We start from the raw sequence: 17,807 nt of genomic DNA on the forward strand, positions 1-17,807 counted from the left end.
TGCTTCTTCCCTTTCCCTTCCCTTATTTTAGGATCAAATATAAACTTATCTGTTTGGGGTACAAAGTCTTTCACTTCCTGGCCCCCTTCCTTTCCTGCCTTTTTATACCTTACTCTGCCCCACCTACTCTTCTATCCAGTGACACTTCTTCGTTGGATGTTTCTTGAACAAGACACTCCATCTCTTGTGTGGTACGTTTTCTTTGGCCGTTCCCTGTGCCTGGATTGCTCTCCCTCTTTATCTCCACTTCCTGGCTTCCTGGTTAAAATCCTGTCTTTACATGAAGCCTTTCCTGATCGTCTGTAGTGGTAGTGTTTCCGACTCTTGGTTGTTTCCAGCTTCTCCTGTATATGGGTCTTGTTTGTATATAGTGGTTGTCCGTGTTGTCTCCCATATCAGACTGTGCGTTTCTTGAGGGCAGGGACTGTTTTTTGCCTTTCTCTGTATCCCAGTGCTTAACTCAGTGCCTGGCACATAGTAGGTGTTCAATAAATGCTTACTGAATGCTCAGCCGAGGGGTCGAGCTTGGGCAGGAGGAAAGTGGAGCCAAAGCTCACAAAATACTCAGGATTGTAGAGATTGCAGTTGAGATTAAGTTTGGAAGGAATAAAGCACAGGGAGAGATAGACCAGGAGATTGAGATTGGAGACAGGAATTACAGAGTTCTCAATCATAAAAATGGGCACTTGTGAGTGGTGCCAAGATCAGGGTGTGACCAACCATCTCTGTTTAGAGCAGAGATGTAAGTTACGGGAATGGGCTGACAGGAACATCAGGAGGAAACATGATCTCCATCTCTTTAAAGGCATGGGAAGAAAGCAGTGCTTCAGTGGGAGGGCAATGCTACGTCTGAGTTCGTGGGGTCCTTTCTCTGAAGCGTACCAAGATCTGGGAAGGTCGGCTGCTCCCCAGCCAAGTGGAACCACAGTCTTGAAGCCTTGGAGAGGCAGTGTAATTTTGTGGGTTCTATTTGGGCATCTACCACCAGTGATCATAGGACCTTGGGGTAGTTGTTTCCTCAGTGTTTTCCCATTGCCGAACAGGGAGATTCTGGGGTTATTGGGAATTAGGCATGATGGTCTTTGTAACTATAGCTCTGGATTCATGGTAATTATTTTAGCGAGGTCATTCTTGGCAGCCTGCCGCTGCATTAAAACCCTACCACATCAGGCCACAGGAAATCAGCGAGGCCAGATAACCCACCTCTGGGATGTGCTACTCGAAAGTTTCTGGGAACTTGCTGTTAGAATCCCTGCCTTTAAAGGATTCTGTCTCAGGCTTGAGGGATCTCTTTCCATCTTCTTCTGGAGGAAGCATACTGTCCCTTCAGCAGGTTAGGGTCCATGGGGGTGAGTAGAGGTGCCAACAGCCTCCTGCCCCTCTGTAACATTCTGCTCCACCAGGTTTGATACACAGCAGTCCTTGAAGTGTGGCCTCTGAAAACATTTGTTGTTGAGTCATTGAAGTCATGTCTGATTCTTCATGACCCCATTTTGGGGTTTTCTGGGCAAAGATACTAGAGTGGTTTGCCATTTCTTCCTCCAGCTCATTTTACAGATGAGGAACTGAGGCAAATGGGGCCAAGTGACTTGCCCAGGGTCACATTGCTGGTTAAGTGTCTGGGGCCAGCTTTGAACTCATGAAGATGAGTCTCGCTGATTCCAAGTCCAGTGCTCTGTGCACTGTGGCGCCACCTAGCTGCCCCTCTAAAGACACAGGTACAGCAGCTGGCTTGTAGCTTAGCTGATCATCTTCCCATTGCCACAGCATACATGATATATTGATCAGGAAGATGCTGGAAAAAAAAAAATAGACTCTTCTTTCCTCCATCTCAGTAGCAGAATAGATTCCTTCCCAGTTAAAGGTGGTCCCTATACTAAGGCTGCATATGGAGTAACTTGGGGTCCCCTGGGAGAAACCTGCATCACTGGGGCAAAAGTTCTTTGAAGTTCTTATTCCAAGAGGAGACATTGAGAGAGTTGAAATAAAAGTTGGTATTAAAAAGGAATTTCAGTTGAATAAAGGTTTTTGACAAGTTTCTGTTGTGAATATCATACAGCAATAAGGATTTAGGAATATCTGGTCAGCCAGTCAGCACAGAGACAGCAGGACTTCTCTTATCATGTCCCTTTGGCCTAACATTTTATTATTTTTCGTTTGACCTGATTGTCCAAATGACTGAAGCTCAGTTGCTGAGAAGCCCAGGGCTTAACAGTCAAAGGATAAATAAAGACATTGAGTGTGATGGCTAATTCAAGAGCCTGAATGCATTGTAGGCCTCTGGCCCCTTCCTCGTGGCCCTGTTACCTAGTTTTACTTTTCCTGCTCTGTCTCCTCATGCTTCTTTTCCTTGTTCTCCTGACATTGCCTCCTTCCCCAGGGATTTGAGAGATCCTCCACTTGGCTTCTCAGTCTTTCCAGGTACCTTTCCCAGTCTGCTACTTTAGCTTAAGTTGGCCCCCCAGGCCTCCAATTTGGGTAACAGCCCTTTCACTCCAGTCTTTCCCATTAACTGTTTCCCTTGCAAAGCTGTATTCAGATTTGCTTTTTGTCACCTTGTTGTAGGCATGTAGGTAGTCGCCTGTGGGTGAAATAACTGTTGTTTGATCTCTCAGGGGATTGACCTTGGAGACCAGTCTCCAAAGGGGTTCTAGCTGTGACAAGATTTAGAAAGCAGAGATCTCTAAGGTATGAGGGACCAAAATCTACCTTATCTCCCTTTATATTTGCAGTTTCAAGTCCACACCCTAGTCCATAAAAATGGCTCCGATCAATTTCCAATTCAAATTGTCTTAATTGACTACTTTTAATATACTCAACACTTGACACTGTAGGAAATACAAAAGTTCCTGCCCTTGAAATATAATCAAAATCTAGTTCAGGAGGCAAGACAGACATCAATGAAACCGTTAAGTGACAGTACAAAGCGCAGGATGTAATTAAATGCCAAAGTGAATACTGCCATAGGAGAGCAGAGAACAAAGTTAGCAGTGGGGGCTGAAGGAATCGGACACAGGGAAAAAGCTCCTTAGGCAGGATCTTGTCAAGCATTTGACCGGGGAGGGAGCTGGTAGGAGAACACTCCAAAGAGGAAGCACTCTGAGGCACAGGAGACCAGAGAGATAGGTACCCATGCGTGTAGACACACACACACACACACACACACACACACACCCCCAACACCCTCCTGTGGAAGGCTGGTCTTTTCATGTGTGTATAGACATGAATATGTATATGTTTTTTCATGTATGTATACATACACACACATTCACACATATACATAGGAAATAAGAGGAAATAAGGTAAAGATTATAGAGAACCCTGAATGTAGGTTAAAGGACTTGAACTTTATTCTGAGGGAATCATCATCATCATCATCTTCATCATCGTTATTGTTATTGTTATTATTTTGAAGCTTAACATGACTGAGAATGGATGATGTACTCCGTGTAAATCTCCAGGCCTGTGAGCTCCTTGAGGGCAGGAACTGTTGTTCGCCTCTGTGTGTGTCCGTGGTCCTTAGCACAGTGTCTGACACATAGCAGGATTTTAATAACTATTCATTGAATGCATGAATGAATGGATGAATGGTGGGGAAGAAGAGGTGTCTGTACCTTGAGTCAACAAGTAGCATGATGTCATGAAAAGAGCATTGGATTAAAAGCCAGAGGACCTGGGTTCAAATCCCTGCTGTGGCATTTCCTAACAGCATGGCCTTTGACAACTCCTTTTCTTTGGACCTGTTTGCTCATCTATAAAGAGCACGGATTGATTCAGATGACCTCTGAGGCCCCCTCGATTTCTAAATCCCATGATCTCGCCATTTTCTTTGCCTGTTAACATAGTCCTTAAAATGAAATGCCAGTCTGGCGTTTGTGTCGACCCAAGCAGATTGGGTGCTGCTTTGGCAGCCAGGATCAGGCTGTTTGCTTGTCTGTGAGGACTCACGTCGGTCAATAAACATTTATTAAGCACCTACTATAGAAATAGAATAGCTAGCATTTGTATAATATGATAAGGTTTGCGAAGTGCCCCACAAATGTTATTTTATTTTATTTTATCCTCACAGTAGCCCTGGGAGAGAGGTGCTGTTATTATCCCCATTATACAGATTAGGAAAAGGAGGCAGACAGCTTAAGTAATTTACCCAGAGTTACACAGCTAGGAAGTATCTGAGGCTGGATTTGAACTCGTCCTTCTGACCCCAGGTCTAGGACTCTTATCTATTAAACCACCTAGCTGTCTCTGCTATGTTCAGTCTATGAAGTTTGGGCCACACTCAAGGACCTAGAGGGCCACACGTGGCCTTGAGGCTGCAGGTTCCCCTGTTCCAGACACTGTAAAGTACTGGGGATACAAGAAGGACAAAAGGCAGCTCCTGCTCTCAGGGTGCTCACGTCTAAGAGGGGGAGACAGTATGAAAGCAACTTTGGACAAACAGGATATAAACAGGATCCATTGGGGTGATCAGGAGGGAAAGCCCCAGCACTGAGGGGATCACAGAAGGCTTCGTGTCGAGGATGGGGTCTTAGCTGAGATGGGAGACACAGAGGACAGTGAGAGAAAACTTCTAGAACCAGGAGACGGAGTGTCTGGTGCTAGGGTCGGCAAGGCTGCTGTCACTAGGAGACTGGGGGGTGGGGGGGGGTGTATGAAGGGCTTTGAACACTAAACAAAGGATTTTCTATATGATCCAGAGGGGATGGAGAGCCATGGGGGAGTTATGTCGTCACACCTGGGCTTTAGGAAGATCACCTTGACAGCTGGAGTGCAGGCTGGAATGCAGAGGGGACAGGAAGATCAAACAGCAGGCTGTTGCAGTAGTCCAGTCGAGAGGTGATGAGGGCCTGCACCATTGTGGTGATCTCATCAGCTCCTGTGGATTTAATTACCTTCTTAATGCTGACAGTTCTCGAATCTGTCTTTCCTGCCCTAGCCTCCCTTCTGAACTCCCATGTTGAATCTCCAGCTGCTTCTCAGACATCTTGAACTGGAAGTCTAGTAGACAGTTTAAACTCAACCTTTCCAAAACAGAACTCATTTATCTTTCCCCCTAAACCCTTTCCTACCTTTCCTTTTACTGTGGAGGGTAACACTGTCTTCCCAGTCCCTCAGGCTCCCAAACTGGGAGTCATCCTGGATTACTCAATATCTCCACCACCGCCACCCCCCATATCCAGGCTGTTGCCAGGGACCTAGAAGGCCACATGTAGCCTCAAGGCCACAGGTTCCCTGCCCCTGGACTAGAAGGATAATGGTGCCCTCAACAATCATGGGTGAGTTAGGAAGAGGGCAGGGTTTTGGAGGAAAGAGAATGAGTTCAATTTTGGACATGTTGATGTTCAGATGTCCACAGAACATCCAATTTGAGATGTCTGGTAAGCAGTTGGAAATGTGAGTTTGGAAGTTAAATGAGAGGTTAGGGTTAGATGAGCAGATCTGAGAATCCTCTGCGTAGAGAGATCATAGAATCCAGGAGAGCTGATGAGATCACCAAGTGAAGTAGGACAGAGGGAGAAGAAAGGAACAGAAGAATAAAGCCCAGGCCAGAGCCATAGGAAATACCTGGCTTTGGCAAGCAGGACCCAGAGGAGGAGCAGCTGGACAACTGGAGGAAAACCAGGAGAGAGTGGTATCCCACAGTGACCCCCACAATAAGAGAATGGGCTGACACTGTCAGAGGTTGCAGAGAGGCCAAGAAGAGCCAGCTTGAGAAAAGGCCACTGAGGGATGACTGGTCACTTTGGAGAGCAGCTTTGGGTGAAGGGTCAGAAGCCGGATGGCAGAGTTTGAAAGAGAGTCGGAGGGAGAGAACTGAAGGCACCTGTGTAGATGTCCTCAGGGCATTAGCACCAAAAGAAGAAGAAAGGGAGGATAGTTGCCAGCAGGGATGGATGGGTCAAGATGAGGGAGACTGCGGTGTGTTAGTAGATGGTAGAGAAGTAGCCAGCAGCAGAAAAGGAGAGCTGACAGATAAATGAGAGGGGGCAGTCTGCTGGAGAAGATGGGATGGAATGGAATCACTTATACTGCAGAGAGAGGTTTGCCTTGGCAAAGAGAAGGGCCACCAGTTCCTGTGATGTAGAGGTGAAGGAGGAGGTGGTGGCAGAAGGCATCTGCATGATGGGGAAGGAAGAGAAGAGGGAGCTCTTGGGAAGTGGGCTCTGGTTTTTTCCAGTGGAACATGAAGCTAGTGTTCCTTGAGTTCTAGCTTAGTCTTTAGGTGGACTTCTGCTCCAGCCTGCCCTAGAGGCAGAGCCCCCAGACCCCACCAGAATGGCCAACAAGGATGACTGGGCAAGAGGCCAAGAGGAGGAGATCTTTCTGATCACCATGAGTATGGCAGTACTTGATTTAGGCAACTCTGGGAAAAAATGGCCAAGGGTCTGTCTTCCCTTTTCCTCACCCTATATTGCATCACATGCCACTCCCTCAGTCCTCTTCTAGCAGCTTGCAGAAAAAACCAGAAAAATAAGACTCCCTCTACCCTCCCTACCCTCACCCCCAACCCGAAACTTCTCAGTGTATCAGCCACATCGACTGCATTAAGCACGATGAATTTTTAAAGCATGAGCTGGCAAGATTGCTCTGCCTGCCTTGGCTGAGGACTGATTGAAAGAAAAGGGATTACAGTTTTCATGCTTTGGAGGGGAAGAGGAGTAAGGTGGGGAGAAGAGAATGTGTCTGAAGCTTTTTAGCTTTCTGAACTTGGGGTGTGGGGCCTTTCTTTCCTCCCTGTCCTAATTTTATCCTCTTTCTGAAAGCTGCTTCCTCTTTAAATTCCTAAAGGATCACAGCTGTTGAACAGGGATGAAGGAGGTGAAGACGGCGGGGGAAGGGAGGGCTTCCCTCTTCCGGTCTGGGTTGCTTCAAGGCATGTGTGTTTCCCAGCTTTGGTATTAGGTTGTTCTTTGGATTTCTTGAATACAAAACAACAGGTGCCTGCTTGAAAGTAGCCTATATCATCCCAGCCTTGTGGTTCTAAAATAGACACGGACCTCCGGGAGTGGCTAATTGGAGGAAGAAGCCAGGGCCTTGACCCATCTGTCCTCTCAGAGCACTAGGTAGTTGGGCAGGAAGTGGGGAAGGCTTCAGCTTTCCCCTCAGGGTGCCACGTGAAGAGGTCCCCTAGTCCAGCAAAGGGTGGCCAGGGCATTCTGGGATTAGCTCCATTCTCGAGCTCCCAGTTGTATCCAACCCAAACTAAATACTTGCCTACCGAGTCACCAGACTGAAGTCTGGAGACACCCCGGGCCCCCCTCAGATCCGTGGTCAGAATTGGCATCCAAGGATAGAGAAGATAAGGCCTTGGCATTCGTCAAGGTGAGAGGCGATGAGGGCCTGACCTGAGGAAGTGGCTGTTAGGAGGGAGAAGAGAGACTATCCGGGGCAGTTGTGGGAGTGGAAACAGCGAGTTTGGTTAGCCCATTGGCTGTGGAGGGTGAGGGCGATTCAGAATGGAAGGGTGACGATGAGGCCGTGATCACAGAAGACTGCCTTTGACAGAAGGAGGGGCGGGGCAGGGGAGTGGTGATTTCTGCTTTGGACGTGCTGAGCTGGTGCTGTATCAGAGACGTCCAGTTTTGAGTGAAGGAACCAGTTGCAGGGTTGTTGTAGAGAACGTACCCGTGATTCAGGGGAGGCGGTTGGGTTGTGTCTCAGGACCTAAGTGGTGGTGCTCATGACAGGGAGCACGTGAGTGGTTTGGAGGATCTGGGGAAACAGCCCGTTCTGGAGAGCAGCCCAAGGGCACTGGCTCTCCACACTGACTCAGTGGGTCCATTTGCTCTGCTCTAGTGAAATGGAAGGGACCGAATGAAATTGCCCAAATCCCATGGTTAATTATGTGGCACACTGTTGCTCAGAGCCCAAACCATATTTTGGGAAAGAAAGTCCCTGATTGATTTCGCTTTGGGGGTTGAGAAGAAAACACTAAAGAAACTGCAGCCAACTTAGAAGGCTGGTGCCGGTGTTTTGTTCTTAGTTTTCTGTGTTAGTCAGGGGAAGTTAACCTTGAAATCCAAGTGATAGTAAGCAGAGGCAGCAGGAAGTGGCAGGTGCTTCTAGGTTCACACGCCCTTCCCTGGGTGCTTTCACCTTCCTTCAGGCAACAAGGGGAATAACCAAGCGCAGCTGAGACGGCAGGGCCTCTCTTGGAGAGCTGGCCTGGGCTCTGGACTCGTAATCTCCTTGTTGGTACAGTGTGCAGAGAGTTTGAAGGTGACCAGAAAGAAGCTGGATCAGGGTGCCTTGGGTGGTCTAAACTGCCTCCCTTTTACCTTAGGTTCGTTGTGAGTCTGGGTCAGGTCTTCTCTAGGGCCCTCTCCTCTGGTTGGGCTGGACATGCCTTAAGGTGCCAAAGAATGGTTTTCCCCAGGGTCTGGCACCTCCTTTGAAGATGGTGGAATGCTGCTGGATTCCCAGCCTTTCCCCACCCTTCCCGTGCTCTCCACAAGGTCTCTGCCCAAACGTCCCTTCTGTGTGTCAGACACATCGTCTGCTTCTGGGTTTTATCACTTGTTTGGAAAGGCCTCTTTGGCCAGAGCTGGGGAAGGAGAACAGGGTAAAGAAACAAGGAGAGGGAGATTGAAAGTTGGCTGGTTGATTCTAAACAAATTGAGATTAGCTCCGTTTCCAAGTCCAGCATCCATGGTCTGGTTGTAATGCTGTAACAATAACAAGAAACCTGGAAGAGCCATTGGATTCTGTCCTTACTTGGTGATAGAAGCTGGAGGAGAAATCGCAGAGATATGCAGCGTGCTGCTCAGCCCCCTCGGTCAGGCCAGACCGTCCTAGATGTGTGATAGCAGTTAATCCTGTCTTGGGGAGGGGATGAAAAGGAGTTGGGGGGGAGGCTCTTTATCTGCCACTTGGTCATGGGGGAGCACTGCAGATGCCAGAGACACAAAGGCTGGGGTCCATTCCAGTGATGACGGTGGCACAGCACATGTTACGGTCTCTCCCCCTTCTTACACCAGGCCAGGTCTCTACCGTGTCCAGACCAGCACAAGTGAGGTCGGCTGCCCTCTGTCCCAGCTGCGCCTACCCGGCCACTTTCCCCATTGTCCCCTCCCCAGTTCTTTGTTCCCCTCATCTCTTCTCACAGGTCTTCCTGGTCACCCCACAAGGCTGATGAGATCTATATTTGTCCCCTTTGCTGCTAGGCAGCTGCCCTCCGTAGAAGGCCTCTCCTTTCAGCCTGGTTCTTTTTGCCTAGCCCAGAGGATCTCCATGGGAGCCATGGGCAGAGGAAGTTGCCTGTGTGGCATGTGGTCCCAAGGGCAGCACGAGGCCTCATTAGCCACCCTGACACAGAGTACCTCTGTGGCTTTTTTTACCGTCCACAAGGGTGCCATGCCAAGTGGTGGAAATGCTGGGGTATTAGGGCAAAAAGTAGGGAGAGAGGCCTCTAGGTGGCTGAGCTGGAGTCACACTGACCAGCTGTGTGGCCCTGGGCAAGTCTTTAACTTGTGTCTGCCCCAGTTTTCTCCACTGTAAAATGGAGACAATCCCAGCACCGACCTCCTGGGGCCATTCTGAGGATGCAGTGAGATAACACAAGTAGAACACGGGGCCTGGCACACAGCAGGCGCTTAATAAATGCTTGTTTCCTTCCTTCCATTGGCAAAAGGAGACTACTGCAGGGTTCACAGGTGGTCTGTATATTTGGGGCTTGACTTCAGATGGCTTTCTGCTGGTAGATCAGAATGTGGCTTTGCCTGCATGTTTTGTGAAGATACGGCTTGGAGCCCACCCTGCTCCTGCCAGGCCTTCTCTGCCCCCCCCCCTTCTGCACCGCAGGGAGCAGAGAGAAGCAGAGAGACCCTTGCTCCCCTCTCGAGGCGGGGCCTCCGGTGCAGCGGGGGGAGAGGCTCTCCAACTTGGGCTTCCCATTGGCTCTGCCATCTTTTGATGGTCCATGACCACATGCTGAGCCAAGGCTCTTTGGGAGAAAATCTGAATGAGCTGATAAGGGCCAGAAAGCCCCACCTGGGAGTTTCTTCCTTCTGATTTTAGCGGCCCTCTCTTTTAGAAGAAGAGCATTCAGTAAAGAAGGCCTGGACAGAAACACTGGCAAAAATAGCAGGTGTTTGGGTCTTCTCGTGCAGCAGGCAGCCTCGGGCAGGGCTGATGCTCTGAAATGTCATTGGGATGCACCTCCACCCCAGGGCCATGCCCAGCCTGTCTTCCCAGGGCAGCTGGGAAGGATAGAGACTCGGGGGAGCCTGCTAGGGTGGGGCCAATCACTTGGGAGTCCCTTTTATGGCTGCAGAGTTAGAATCAGCATCCCTCTGCCATCCTACGCTCTTCCACTCCCTCACCCCCAAGGTCAGGAACAGTCCATAGAACTCTAGCAACAGGCCAGGCGAGTGACAGGAGGGCCCCCTGACCGACGCAGCCACAGTGGACCGGAGAGGGAGATCCCACTCGAGTCTTGAGGTCTGTGTGAAAAGGGGGCAGCCTGCTGAGGCAGCCCGTGGACCAGGGCATCGCACCAGCTGAGCCATCTGGACCGGAGGTGCCCTACCATGTCTCCATTTGTCACAGGGTCACACTGATCCTCCCATTATACTCTCAGGTATGTGTGAGAGAGTGCTGCACACACATGCACTCACCAGGCTTAAGCTTCAGCCACCTCTGTGGCATAAAGCAAGCAGAGTAGGAGACTCCAGAGAGTAGTGATGGTCCCTCTGTCCGTCGTGTCCCCACCAGAATCTTCTGCATTGTTCTCCTGCCACACTCGCATACCTTGTCCTGAAGAACTTCCCAGACGGCTGTTTAGTGAAGAGTGTGTATGCGTGCGCACGCACACACACGCGCGCGCACACACACACACACACACACACACACACACACATTTTAAAACACAGGTAAATGTTTAATGATTGCTGTCTGCATTCCATTATTGATCCTGAGCTGGCATAGCCTCTCGACCTGGGCTTCTGTGGGGGAAGATGATGATACAGCAGCCCTGGGATCTGTTCCTCTTGCAGGCCCCGCATACTACATGAAAACAGTGCCCTGCTCTCTAACCGCAGAGGTCATTTCTCAAGATGCTTCTTTGGGGCACTCCCTAGCCTGTGTCACTGGACACTTCCTTGCCGGCCTTCCCTTCCTTCGTCTGGTCTGCTCATCGTTCAGCTGTAGGTTCCACGCCATTCTTATTCTGTGCTCAGAAAGGTGTCACCTTCTCATCAGAACTGCCCCCACTGAGCCTCGTTCCCCAGAGCTAGGACTCCAACTTCAGACAACATGTGAAGTTCCAGGAAAATTCAGCCCCAGCTAGGAGGCCGTGACGAAACACAGCTCCTAGCCGAGGTACCGAGGAGCTTCGTTAGCTGCCAGATCCCTCCAGCAAGCTCCGGGCTCCAGGGCACTACCCTGGTGAAGCCAGATGAATTTTTCAATCTGTTTATCAACATGGCAGCCATGTCTTCTTTCAGCAGTCAGCAACAAATAAAGGGAACTGGTGTCCTGAGAATTCTAATAACCAGTTTGGTGGAGGGAGGAGGTAAAAGATGTGATTGGCCTCTGGCCCTTGCCAGCTGTGGACGGCTGTTTCTTCCTTCTTCTCCTTCCCTGTGGTGGTTTTTTAATAAGTGGAGCACAGAGAAGGAAAATCCTTTCGAGGAGACTTGATGTGTGATGAATTGTTGTGACCTTTTATAGGGTGTCAAGGAAACACATACTCAGAAATCTCCTAGGATGAATAGGCATTTTGTGTCCTTGCTGGGTCTGTCCAGAGAAGCATTGATCATGCCGTGGAGGGCCCATTGTGCTTGGCTTTAACCAGAGAAGTGGGGAGAATAAGACATCCTTTGGGATCAGTGAGCAATGTGTCGCAGCCCAAATGCCGCCATCTTGGAATAGGAATTCGAGCTCATGCTTGGCCCTCCCCTACTCCCCACGTATGTGGTCTACGGTCCAGCCTCCCCAGCCCCTGGCTGCTCCTCACACTCAGCACTCATCTCCAAACTCCGGGCGTTTTCCCTGGCTCTCTCCCACGTGTGGAATGCCCTTCCTCCATGTTTGCATCTCTTGGCTTCCTTCGAGTCCCAGCCAGAGTTCCACCTTTTGCAAGAAGCCTTTCTCGAGGCCTTCCCACCGAGATGATCTCCTGTTTCTGTCTTGTTTGCATTTAGTTGTTTGTGTGTTGTCTCCACCTTTATGTTGTGGGCCCCTTGGATTGGGGGGTGGGGGGACACTCTTTGTATTCCCAGCATTTAGCACAGGGCTTGATGTATAGCAGGTGCTTATTGATGTGACTTGACCACAGACAAATGGGCTGAACTAGACTCTGAATTAGAGGTGTGGTAACTTATCTTCTAGTGGTTTTCTTCCTGGGAAGGGTTGAGGGAAGAGAAGGAGGCCTGTTAAGAATGGCTCCGTGCACTCGCTTTTGGCACGAGGCTGTTGTAAAGCCACTTCTTGCTTTCCCTCGTGGTTTCTAGCTTTGCTGGTATGGGAACAAGCCTAGAGCAAGGAGAGGTCTTCTTTCAGCACATCCCCAGGGTCTCCCTGATCACTCTGGCTGGCTCCTCTTGCCTTTTTCCTGGCCCTCCTCTGTGGTCCAGCCTCTGCTGTGCCCTGAACCCTCTGCAGCATCTCTGAGAGGCGGTCATTGCGCTCCTTAAACACATCGGACCTACCCCAGATGGGAACCTTTCTGTTACGTGCTCTCGCACACACGGCCCAGCTGTGCCGGCACCTCGCGTCGGGGGTGAGATTGAAGGGGGGCGTGCTGAGCGTCTCTTGCCTTGGTGACAGCTTCAGCTGCTGGATCTTATCACAGAAGCAGCGGCAGCTGCAGTTCACACGTGTGTTTGACCAGTTGTCCCCTCCAGCTCTCCTGCCCCTTCCTCTTTAGTTCAGTGCTCACAAACATGCCTGATCCGTAATCTCAGAGACAGAACGCTGTGGAGAATGGAGCGCACTATTTGTGTCCCTTAAAGGTCTGAGGAAGCTTTTCTTCCTAAAAGCCAGGCTCTTTGCACTGACCTCAGCCTTCTTGCTGCTGCGTTCTGGTTCACTCTGCCCTGGGTGTTTCCTGCCTCTGACATCCATCTGCTTTCTCACTTCATTGCAACAAATATTTATGAAGCAGCTACTATGTGTAAGACACTCCACTAGGAGCTGAGCGTGCAAAGAGAAAAACAAACCAGTCTCTGCCCTCAAGGAGGGATTAAGAAAGCACAAGAGGTGGAGAGAAGGAGGTAACTAGAATCGCTCTGTGGGAGCTTGGCTGTGGAAGAGAGTAGAGCACAGGATGATTACTTGACTGAAGGCCTGGGTCAGGGGAGGGTTTTTTAAGTAAGAAGGAGACCAGGGCACGTTCTAGGGAAGGAGCCAGTGGAAAGGCAATTCAAGATGAGAAGAGAGAGCGGTCCAGGAGAGACGCTCCCAGAGAAGACGGCGGCTTGGGAGGGTGGGGGTGTGCAGGCTCTGGGCTTGGCCACAGGAAGCTCCGTCTGTCCATTGGTGGTGGCAGGTGGAAAGGAGCCTGGGAGCAGGGAAGAAGGGGAAGCCCTAGGCAGCTTTGGTTTTCTCAGTAAAGGGCTAAGGCGTGCCCAGAAGAAAACCTGCTGCTGCATCGGTGCTCATCCTCCTGGTACCAAACCCACCAGACCCCAGCTGCGTGGAGGCTTGTGGTCCACAGTGGCTTAGCGCTTCCTTTGCAGTAAGCATCCTGCTGCCTCCGATGCCTAGAGGTGTCTGTGACGCGGGCCTGGGCTCGTCACCGGTCATGGGTGCCTTCTTTCTCTTTAAAGACAGTGGGTATGAGTGGTTACCAATGATAATGGGCCTTCTAAGTTTGGAAGTCCTGATAATTCGAAACTTTGTGCTTTTCCACTCATACCTTTGATCTCCTAGCACTTAGGTAGGGGTAGGCATTGTGCCGGTAGGAGTCTCGGAACCCCTTCTGGTGGTAAGCTCCAGGCACTTCATCTCCGCACTCTGATTTTCTGTGCTCAGTTCTTCCCTCTTCTGCAGGATGCAGAGCACGGGATTGGGATGGGATCAAGGCAGCCTGTCTGACGTTTGCTGTTTGGCGGTTTGGGTCCTGGGGATGTTACCCTATTTCTCCATTACCAAATGCTCTAGGATTTTCCTAGTGTCACCAAAAAAAAAAAAAACCAACCAACCTCCCCAGCTAATCAAAACCAGGCTGACAACAAGGCCAGGGCTTGTATTCGGATGGAGATTCTGGCCAAGTTGGATGCTACTCAGCAGCGTGATGGAGTGTGAAGATGGGGAGAGAGAAGCCCTGCAGATTTGGGAGAGCGGTGAGCCCCTGGTTGTATCCTTGTTAGCTGCGGGGCCGCCGTGCGTCAGAGGCGGCTTTGGCTCAGCCCCTCCAGCCCCATCTCCAGCAAGCCTCTTCACTCAGAGCTGAGTTGTAGTCTGTAGATTCATCAGGGGTGGGGAACCTTCAGCCTCGAGGCCACAGGTAGCCCTCTTAATAAAAGGAGTTGTTCTGTGAAGTTGGGATTCAGTCAAAGAGCTGCACTTGAGGACCTAGAGGGCCACATGAAACCCTAGTCTGGAAATGTAGAGTGCTGGCCAGGGCCATTCCAAGGTGCTTCCGTGTGGGACGTTGGGGGCTTTTTAGCTCCCCCGTGCTATTAAACAGAGCAAATTGGGAGAGGAAGGAGAAGGCCTTTACCAGCCACTTCCTGAACCTCGTTGTTTCTACTCCATCATCTGTGGGACTTTGGGAAAGTTCCTTTTGTAAGCTCCTGGAGGGCAGGGACCTTGCCTTTCTGTGTGTCTCCCTTACTTAACATAGTTCCTGACACCTAGTAAATGTTTAATGAGTGCTTGTTGACTTGCTGGCTTTTTTTTTTTTTAATGTTCTGCTTCATTAGAAGTAACATTAAGCACCAACACAGATAATGATCGGCGCTTTAAAAGTGCTGCATTTAAAGCGCCCTGACTCTTCCTCGCCATGATTCTCTGGACACTCTCCCTCATTTTTCCTTGTGTGGTCAGTTAGGTGCGCCATTCTTTGGGTTTGGTTTTGCTTGGCTTTGCTTTCACTGATGTCACAGAGGTCTTTCCGGATTTCTTTATAGCCCACATCCTAGTTCCTCTTTCGTTTTTCCCCATCCTCTCTGTTTCTGAGGGGCATAGAGATCAGTTGTTCTCCGGTTCATCTTGTGACATCTCCTTTGCATATCTGCCTTCTCCACATGCCTTTGCTCTCATATTTACCTGGCCGGTACTGGGTTAGCTTCCTATACTTAGCCCCATCCCCTGTTCCCTGCCATGGTTCTTACTCCTTCCCTACCCACTGAGAAGCTTTCCTTCAGACGTAGATAGTTGTATGACCTCTCTGTCTTTCTGCTCCCCAGTGACCAAGCAAGTAAGCATGAAAGACAGCACTCTGAGGGTCCCTCTGGAGATTCAGTCTCAGGTACCTCTTTGCTTTCCAGTCTTTAACAGAGAAGATAGTTAATGGGTCCAGCAGAATCCCCAGAGCCTTTTGGGGCTGTCGAGAGTTAATGAGGTCAGGATGTGGGTGTTGCACTCTGGATCTGTAGGTGAGATCTGTTGGAAGGAATGGAGTCCAGCCTCTTTCTAGATCTTTGCTTGTTTAAACAAGCCCCTTTCTGCCAGCACAAGGCTCTACGTCAAGGATAGTGCTGGTTACACAAAGAACCAGAACACTGAGGCCCTGCCTGGCCTGGCAGGCTCCTCTGCCGCCCGTCAGACAAGGAGTTCTCTGTGGTGTCCTGCCCCTGACCAAGGTCAGGAAGAAGGGACAAGTGAAGGGTACCTTAGGACTTGCCCACCCCGGTCACCTAACCCCACGTGTTTTATTCTGTCTTGTACAGGCAGCTCTGTCTACTGTTGAACGCTGAAAACATCTTCCACTCTATGGCCGACATCCTTCTCCGAGAAGAAGACCTCCAGTTTGCCTCAACGATGGTTCACGCCCTCAACACTATCTTGCTGACCTCCACAGAGCTCTTCCCGCTGAGAAATCAGCTCAAAGATCTGAAGACTCTGGTACTTAATCCTCACACACTCCAACGAGTCTCTTCCCTTTGCCATGAAGTGTGTAATGCAGTCTTGCAAATAAGTACAGGAACTTACTGGCCCAGCTACTCCTCATATCCCCCATTCCTTTCCCACCTGCACACCCCAAGAGCACCAAGAGTGAACAGAATTGTCATTCAGAGTTTCTTTACTAACTTAGCATAAAAGTTGAACCACCCCCGGTAAGTAGCTAAATGCTCCTATCTCAGAAGTGTACCACTCCTTTATTTCCAGCCTTGTTTTTTCCCCAAGACATCTCCTGAGAAGAGCTCAGGATCCTTGCCTTAGGTCCATGGGCCATCCTAGCCCTGGAAACCTCCCGTGTCCTTCTCTCCTTCCCCATCCCATCCTCAGTTAAAAGAACATGCACCTGCCATAGTTTTCCCATCGTCCAGGTTGATAAAGAATCCAAATGGCAGCACAGGGTTCTCTGAGGTCCCTGTTGACAGTCAAGGGACTTGGGGGGACTCTGTCTCCGTGAGTGGAGAAGAATTCTAGGGTCCATGACTAGAGCAGGTTGGTATCCAGCCCCCGTGTCTGGGGACAGGGCCCGCGAAGCTGTCTGTCTGAAGGTCCAGCTTTCAGAGCGCTTCAAAGTGCTTTCATGTGCGAAGGGGAGAAGGTCCGGGGCAGGAGTCCCAGTTTGTTTTCGTCCCTCCAGGCCCCTTACCTCTCTCCCCTGCAGCTGTGCACATCTGTACGCAGGAACAGCCTCATGTTGTTGCCTTTCGGTCTCCAAGGACAAATTGGGCCCCATCTGATGACTCTGAGTCAGGGTGGTTGGAGAGGCAGGAAGGAGACTGCAGATGAGCCCAGCTAGAACCACAGCTTTCTGCCACAGACTTTCTTTGGCAGACTTTAGAGTCCCATAAAGAGCCCAGTGTCTCTCATCCCAGGCTTAGCAGAGAGGAAGAAGCTAAAAGCTGTGGATTGGGAGAGAATGTCATGGGGGAGGGGGCGTTCATTTGGGGGATTAAAAAGTCGTGTGGACACACAGAGAGGTCGGTCTCCTAAGCACACACAAAGCTGGCGTTAGACACGAGATTGAGGGGCAGCAGGGGAAGCCGATAGACCCTGGTGAGAGTGACAGTAAGCTTCATGGCTAGAATCGGAACCCAGATCCCCCAGGTCAGCTGAGCTCAGCTCAGCTCCAGATGCTGGCTGACCTCAGGGATCTCACTCCCTCTTTCTAAGCTTTGTCTCTTCCCTTCTAAATAGCGAGTTTCACAGGACCTGCCTCACATGGGCTTCTTAGGAATAAACAAGTCCATATCTGTAAACTGCTCTGGACTTCTTGGAAGGAGCCATCATCACTGCGGTTATTTCCAGACACTTGCAAATTCCTCAAGAATTTTCCCTTGGGGCAGAAATTCCCTTCAGCTCAGGCTCAGCCTTTGGGTGACCCTCTCCATGGGGTTGGGAGACCTGAGAAGCAGCAGGAGGAACTGCTATCATGTGGTGAATGCCTTGGAGAGAACCGGGTGGGATGCTGCAGGGAGAAGTGTGGTGCTAGCCCCCAGAGAGAGCTTTCTTGCCGCCCAGCTCCCTGTGCCTCTCCCGGAGCCTGCCACAGGGTCCAGGGGAGCCAATTAGCACAGTTTTGCTGAAGACCAAAAAGCCAGCACAGATGAGAGGCCTTCCTTCCAGCCTGGCCTCGGCCCCCGGGGTATCTAACTCCTGTTGCTTCAGGGCCTGACAAAGCCATGGATGCTGGCCCTGCCCCCACAGGTCTGGGTCCTGGTCTTGCCGCCCCTCCCCCACACCAC

At 50.4% G+C, this 17,807-nt stretch overlaps 1 protein-coding gene across 3 annotated transcripts in view; it reads left to right on the forward strand.

Annotated features, from left to right (window-relative positions):
* The window catches only part of VAC14 (VAC14 component of PIKFYVE complex), a 134,354-nt gene that overhangs the window by 104,036 nt on the left and 12,511 nt on the right, over window positions 1–17,807 (forward strand). For all 3 annotated transcript variants that reach the window (XM_020963592.2, XM_078149343.1, XM_020963593.2), the window contains exon 15: window positions 15,837–16,011. In XM_020963592.2, the coding sequence (XP_020819251.1) occupies window positions 15,837–16,011 (175 nt within the window). The remainder of the gene's footprint in view (window positions 1–15,836; window positions 16,012–17,807) is intronic.

Source organism: Phascolarctos cinereus, unplaced genomic scaffold (assembly GCF_003287225.1).
Source record: "Phascolarctos cinereus isolate Bilbo 61053 unplaced genomic scaffold, phaCin_HiC Scaffold_2;HRSCAF=192, whole genome shotgun sequence".
Taxonomy (NCBI): Eukaryota; Metazoa; Chordata; class Mammalia; order Diprotodontia; family Phascolarctidae; genus Phascolarctos; species Phascolarctos cinereus.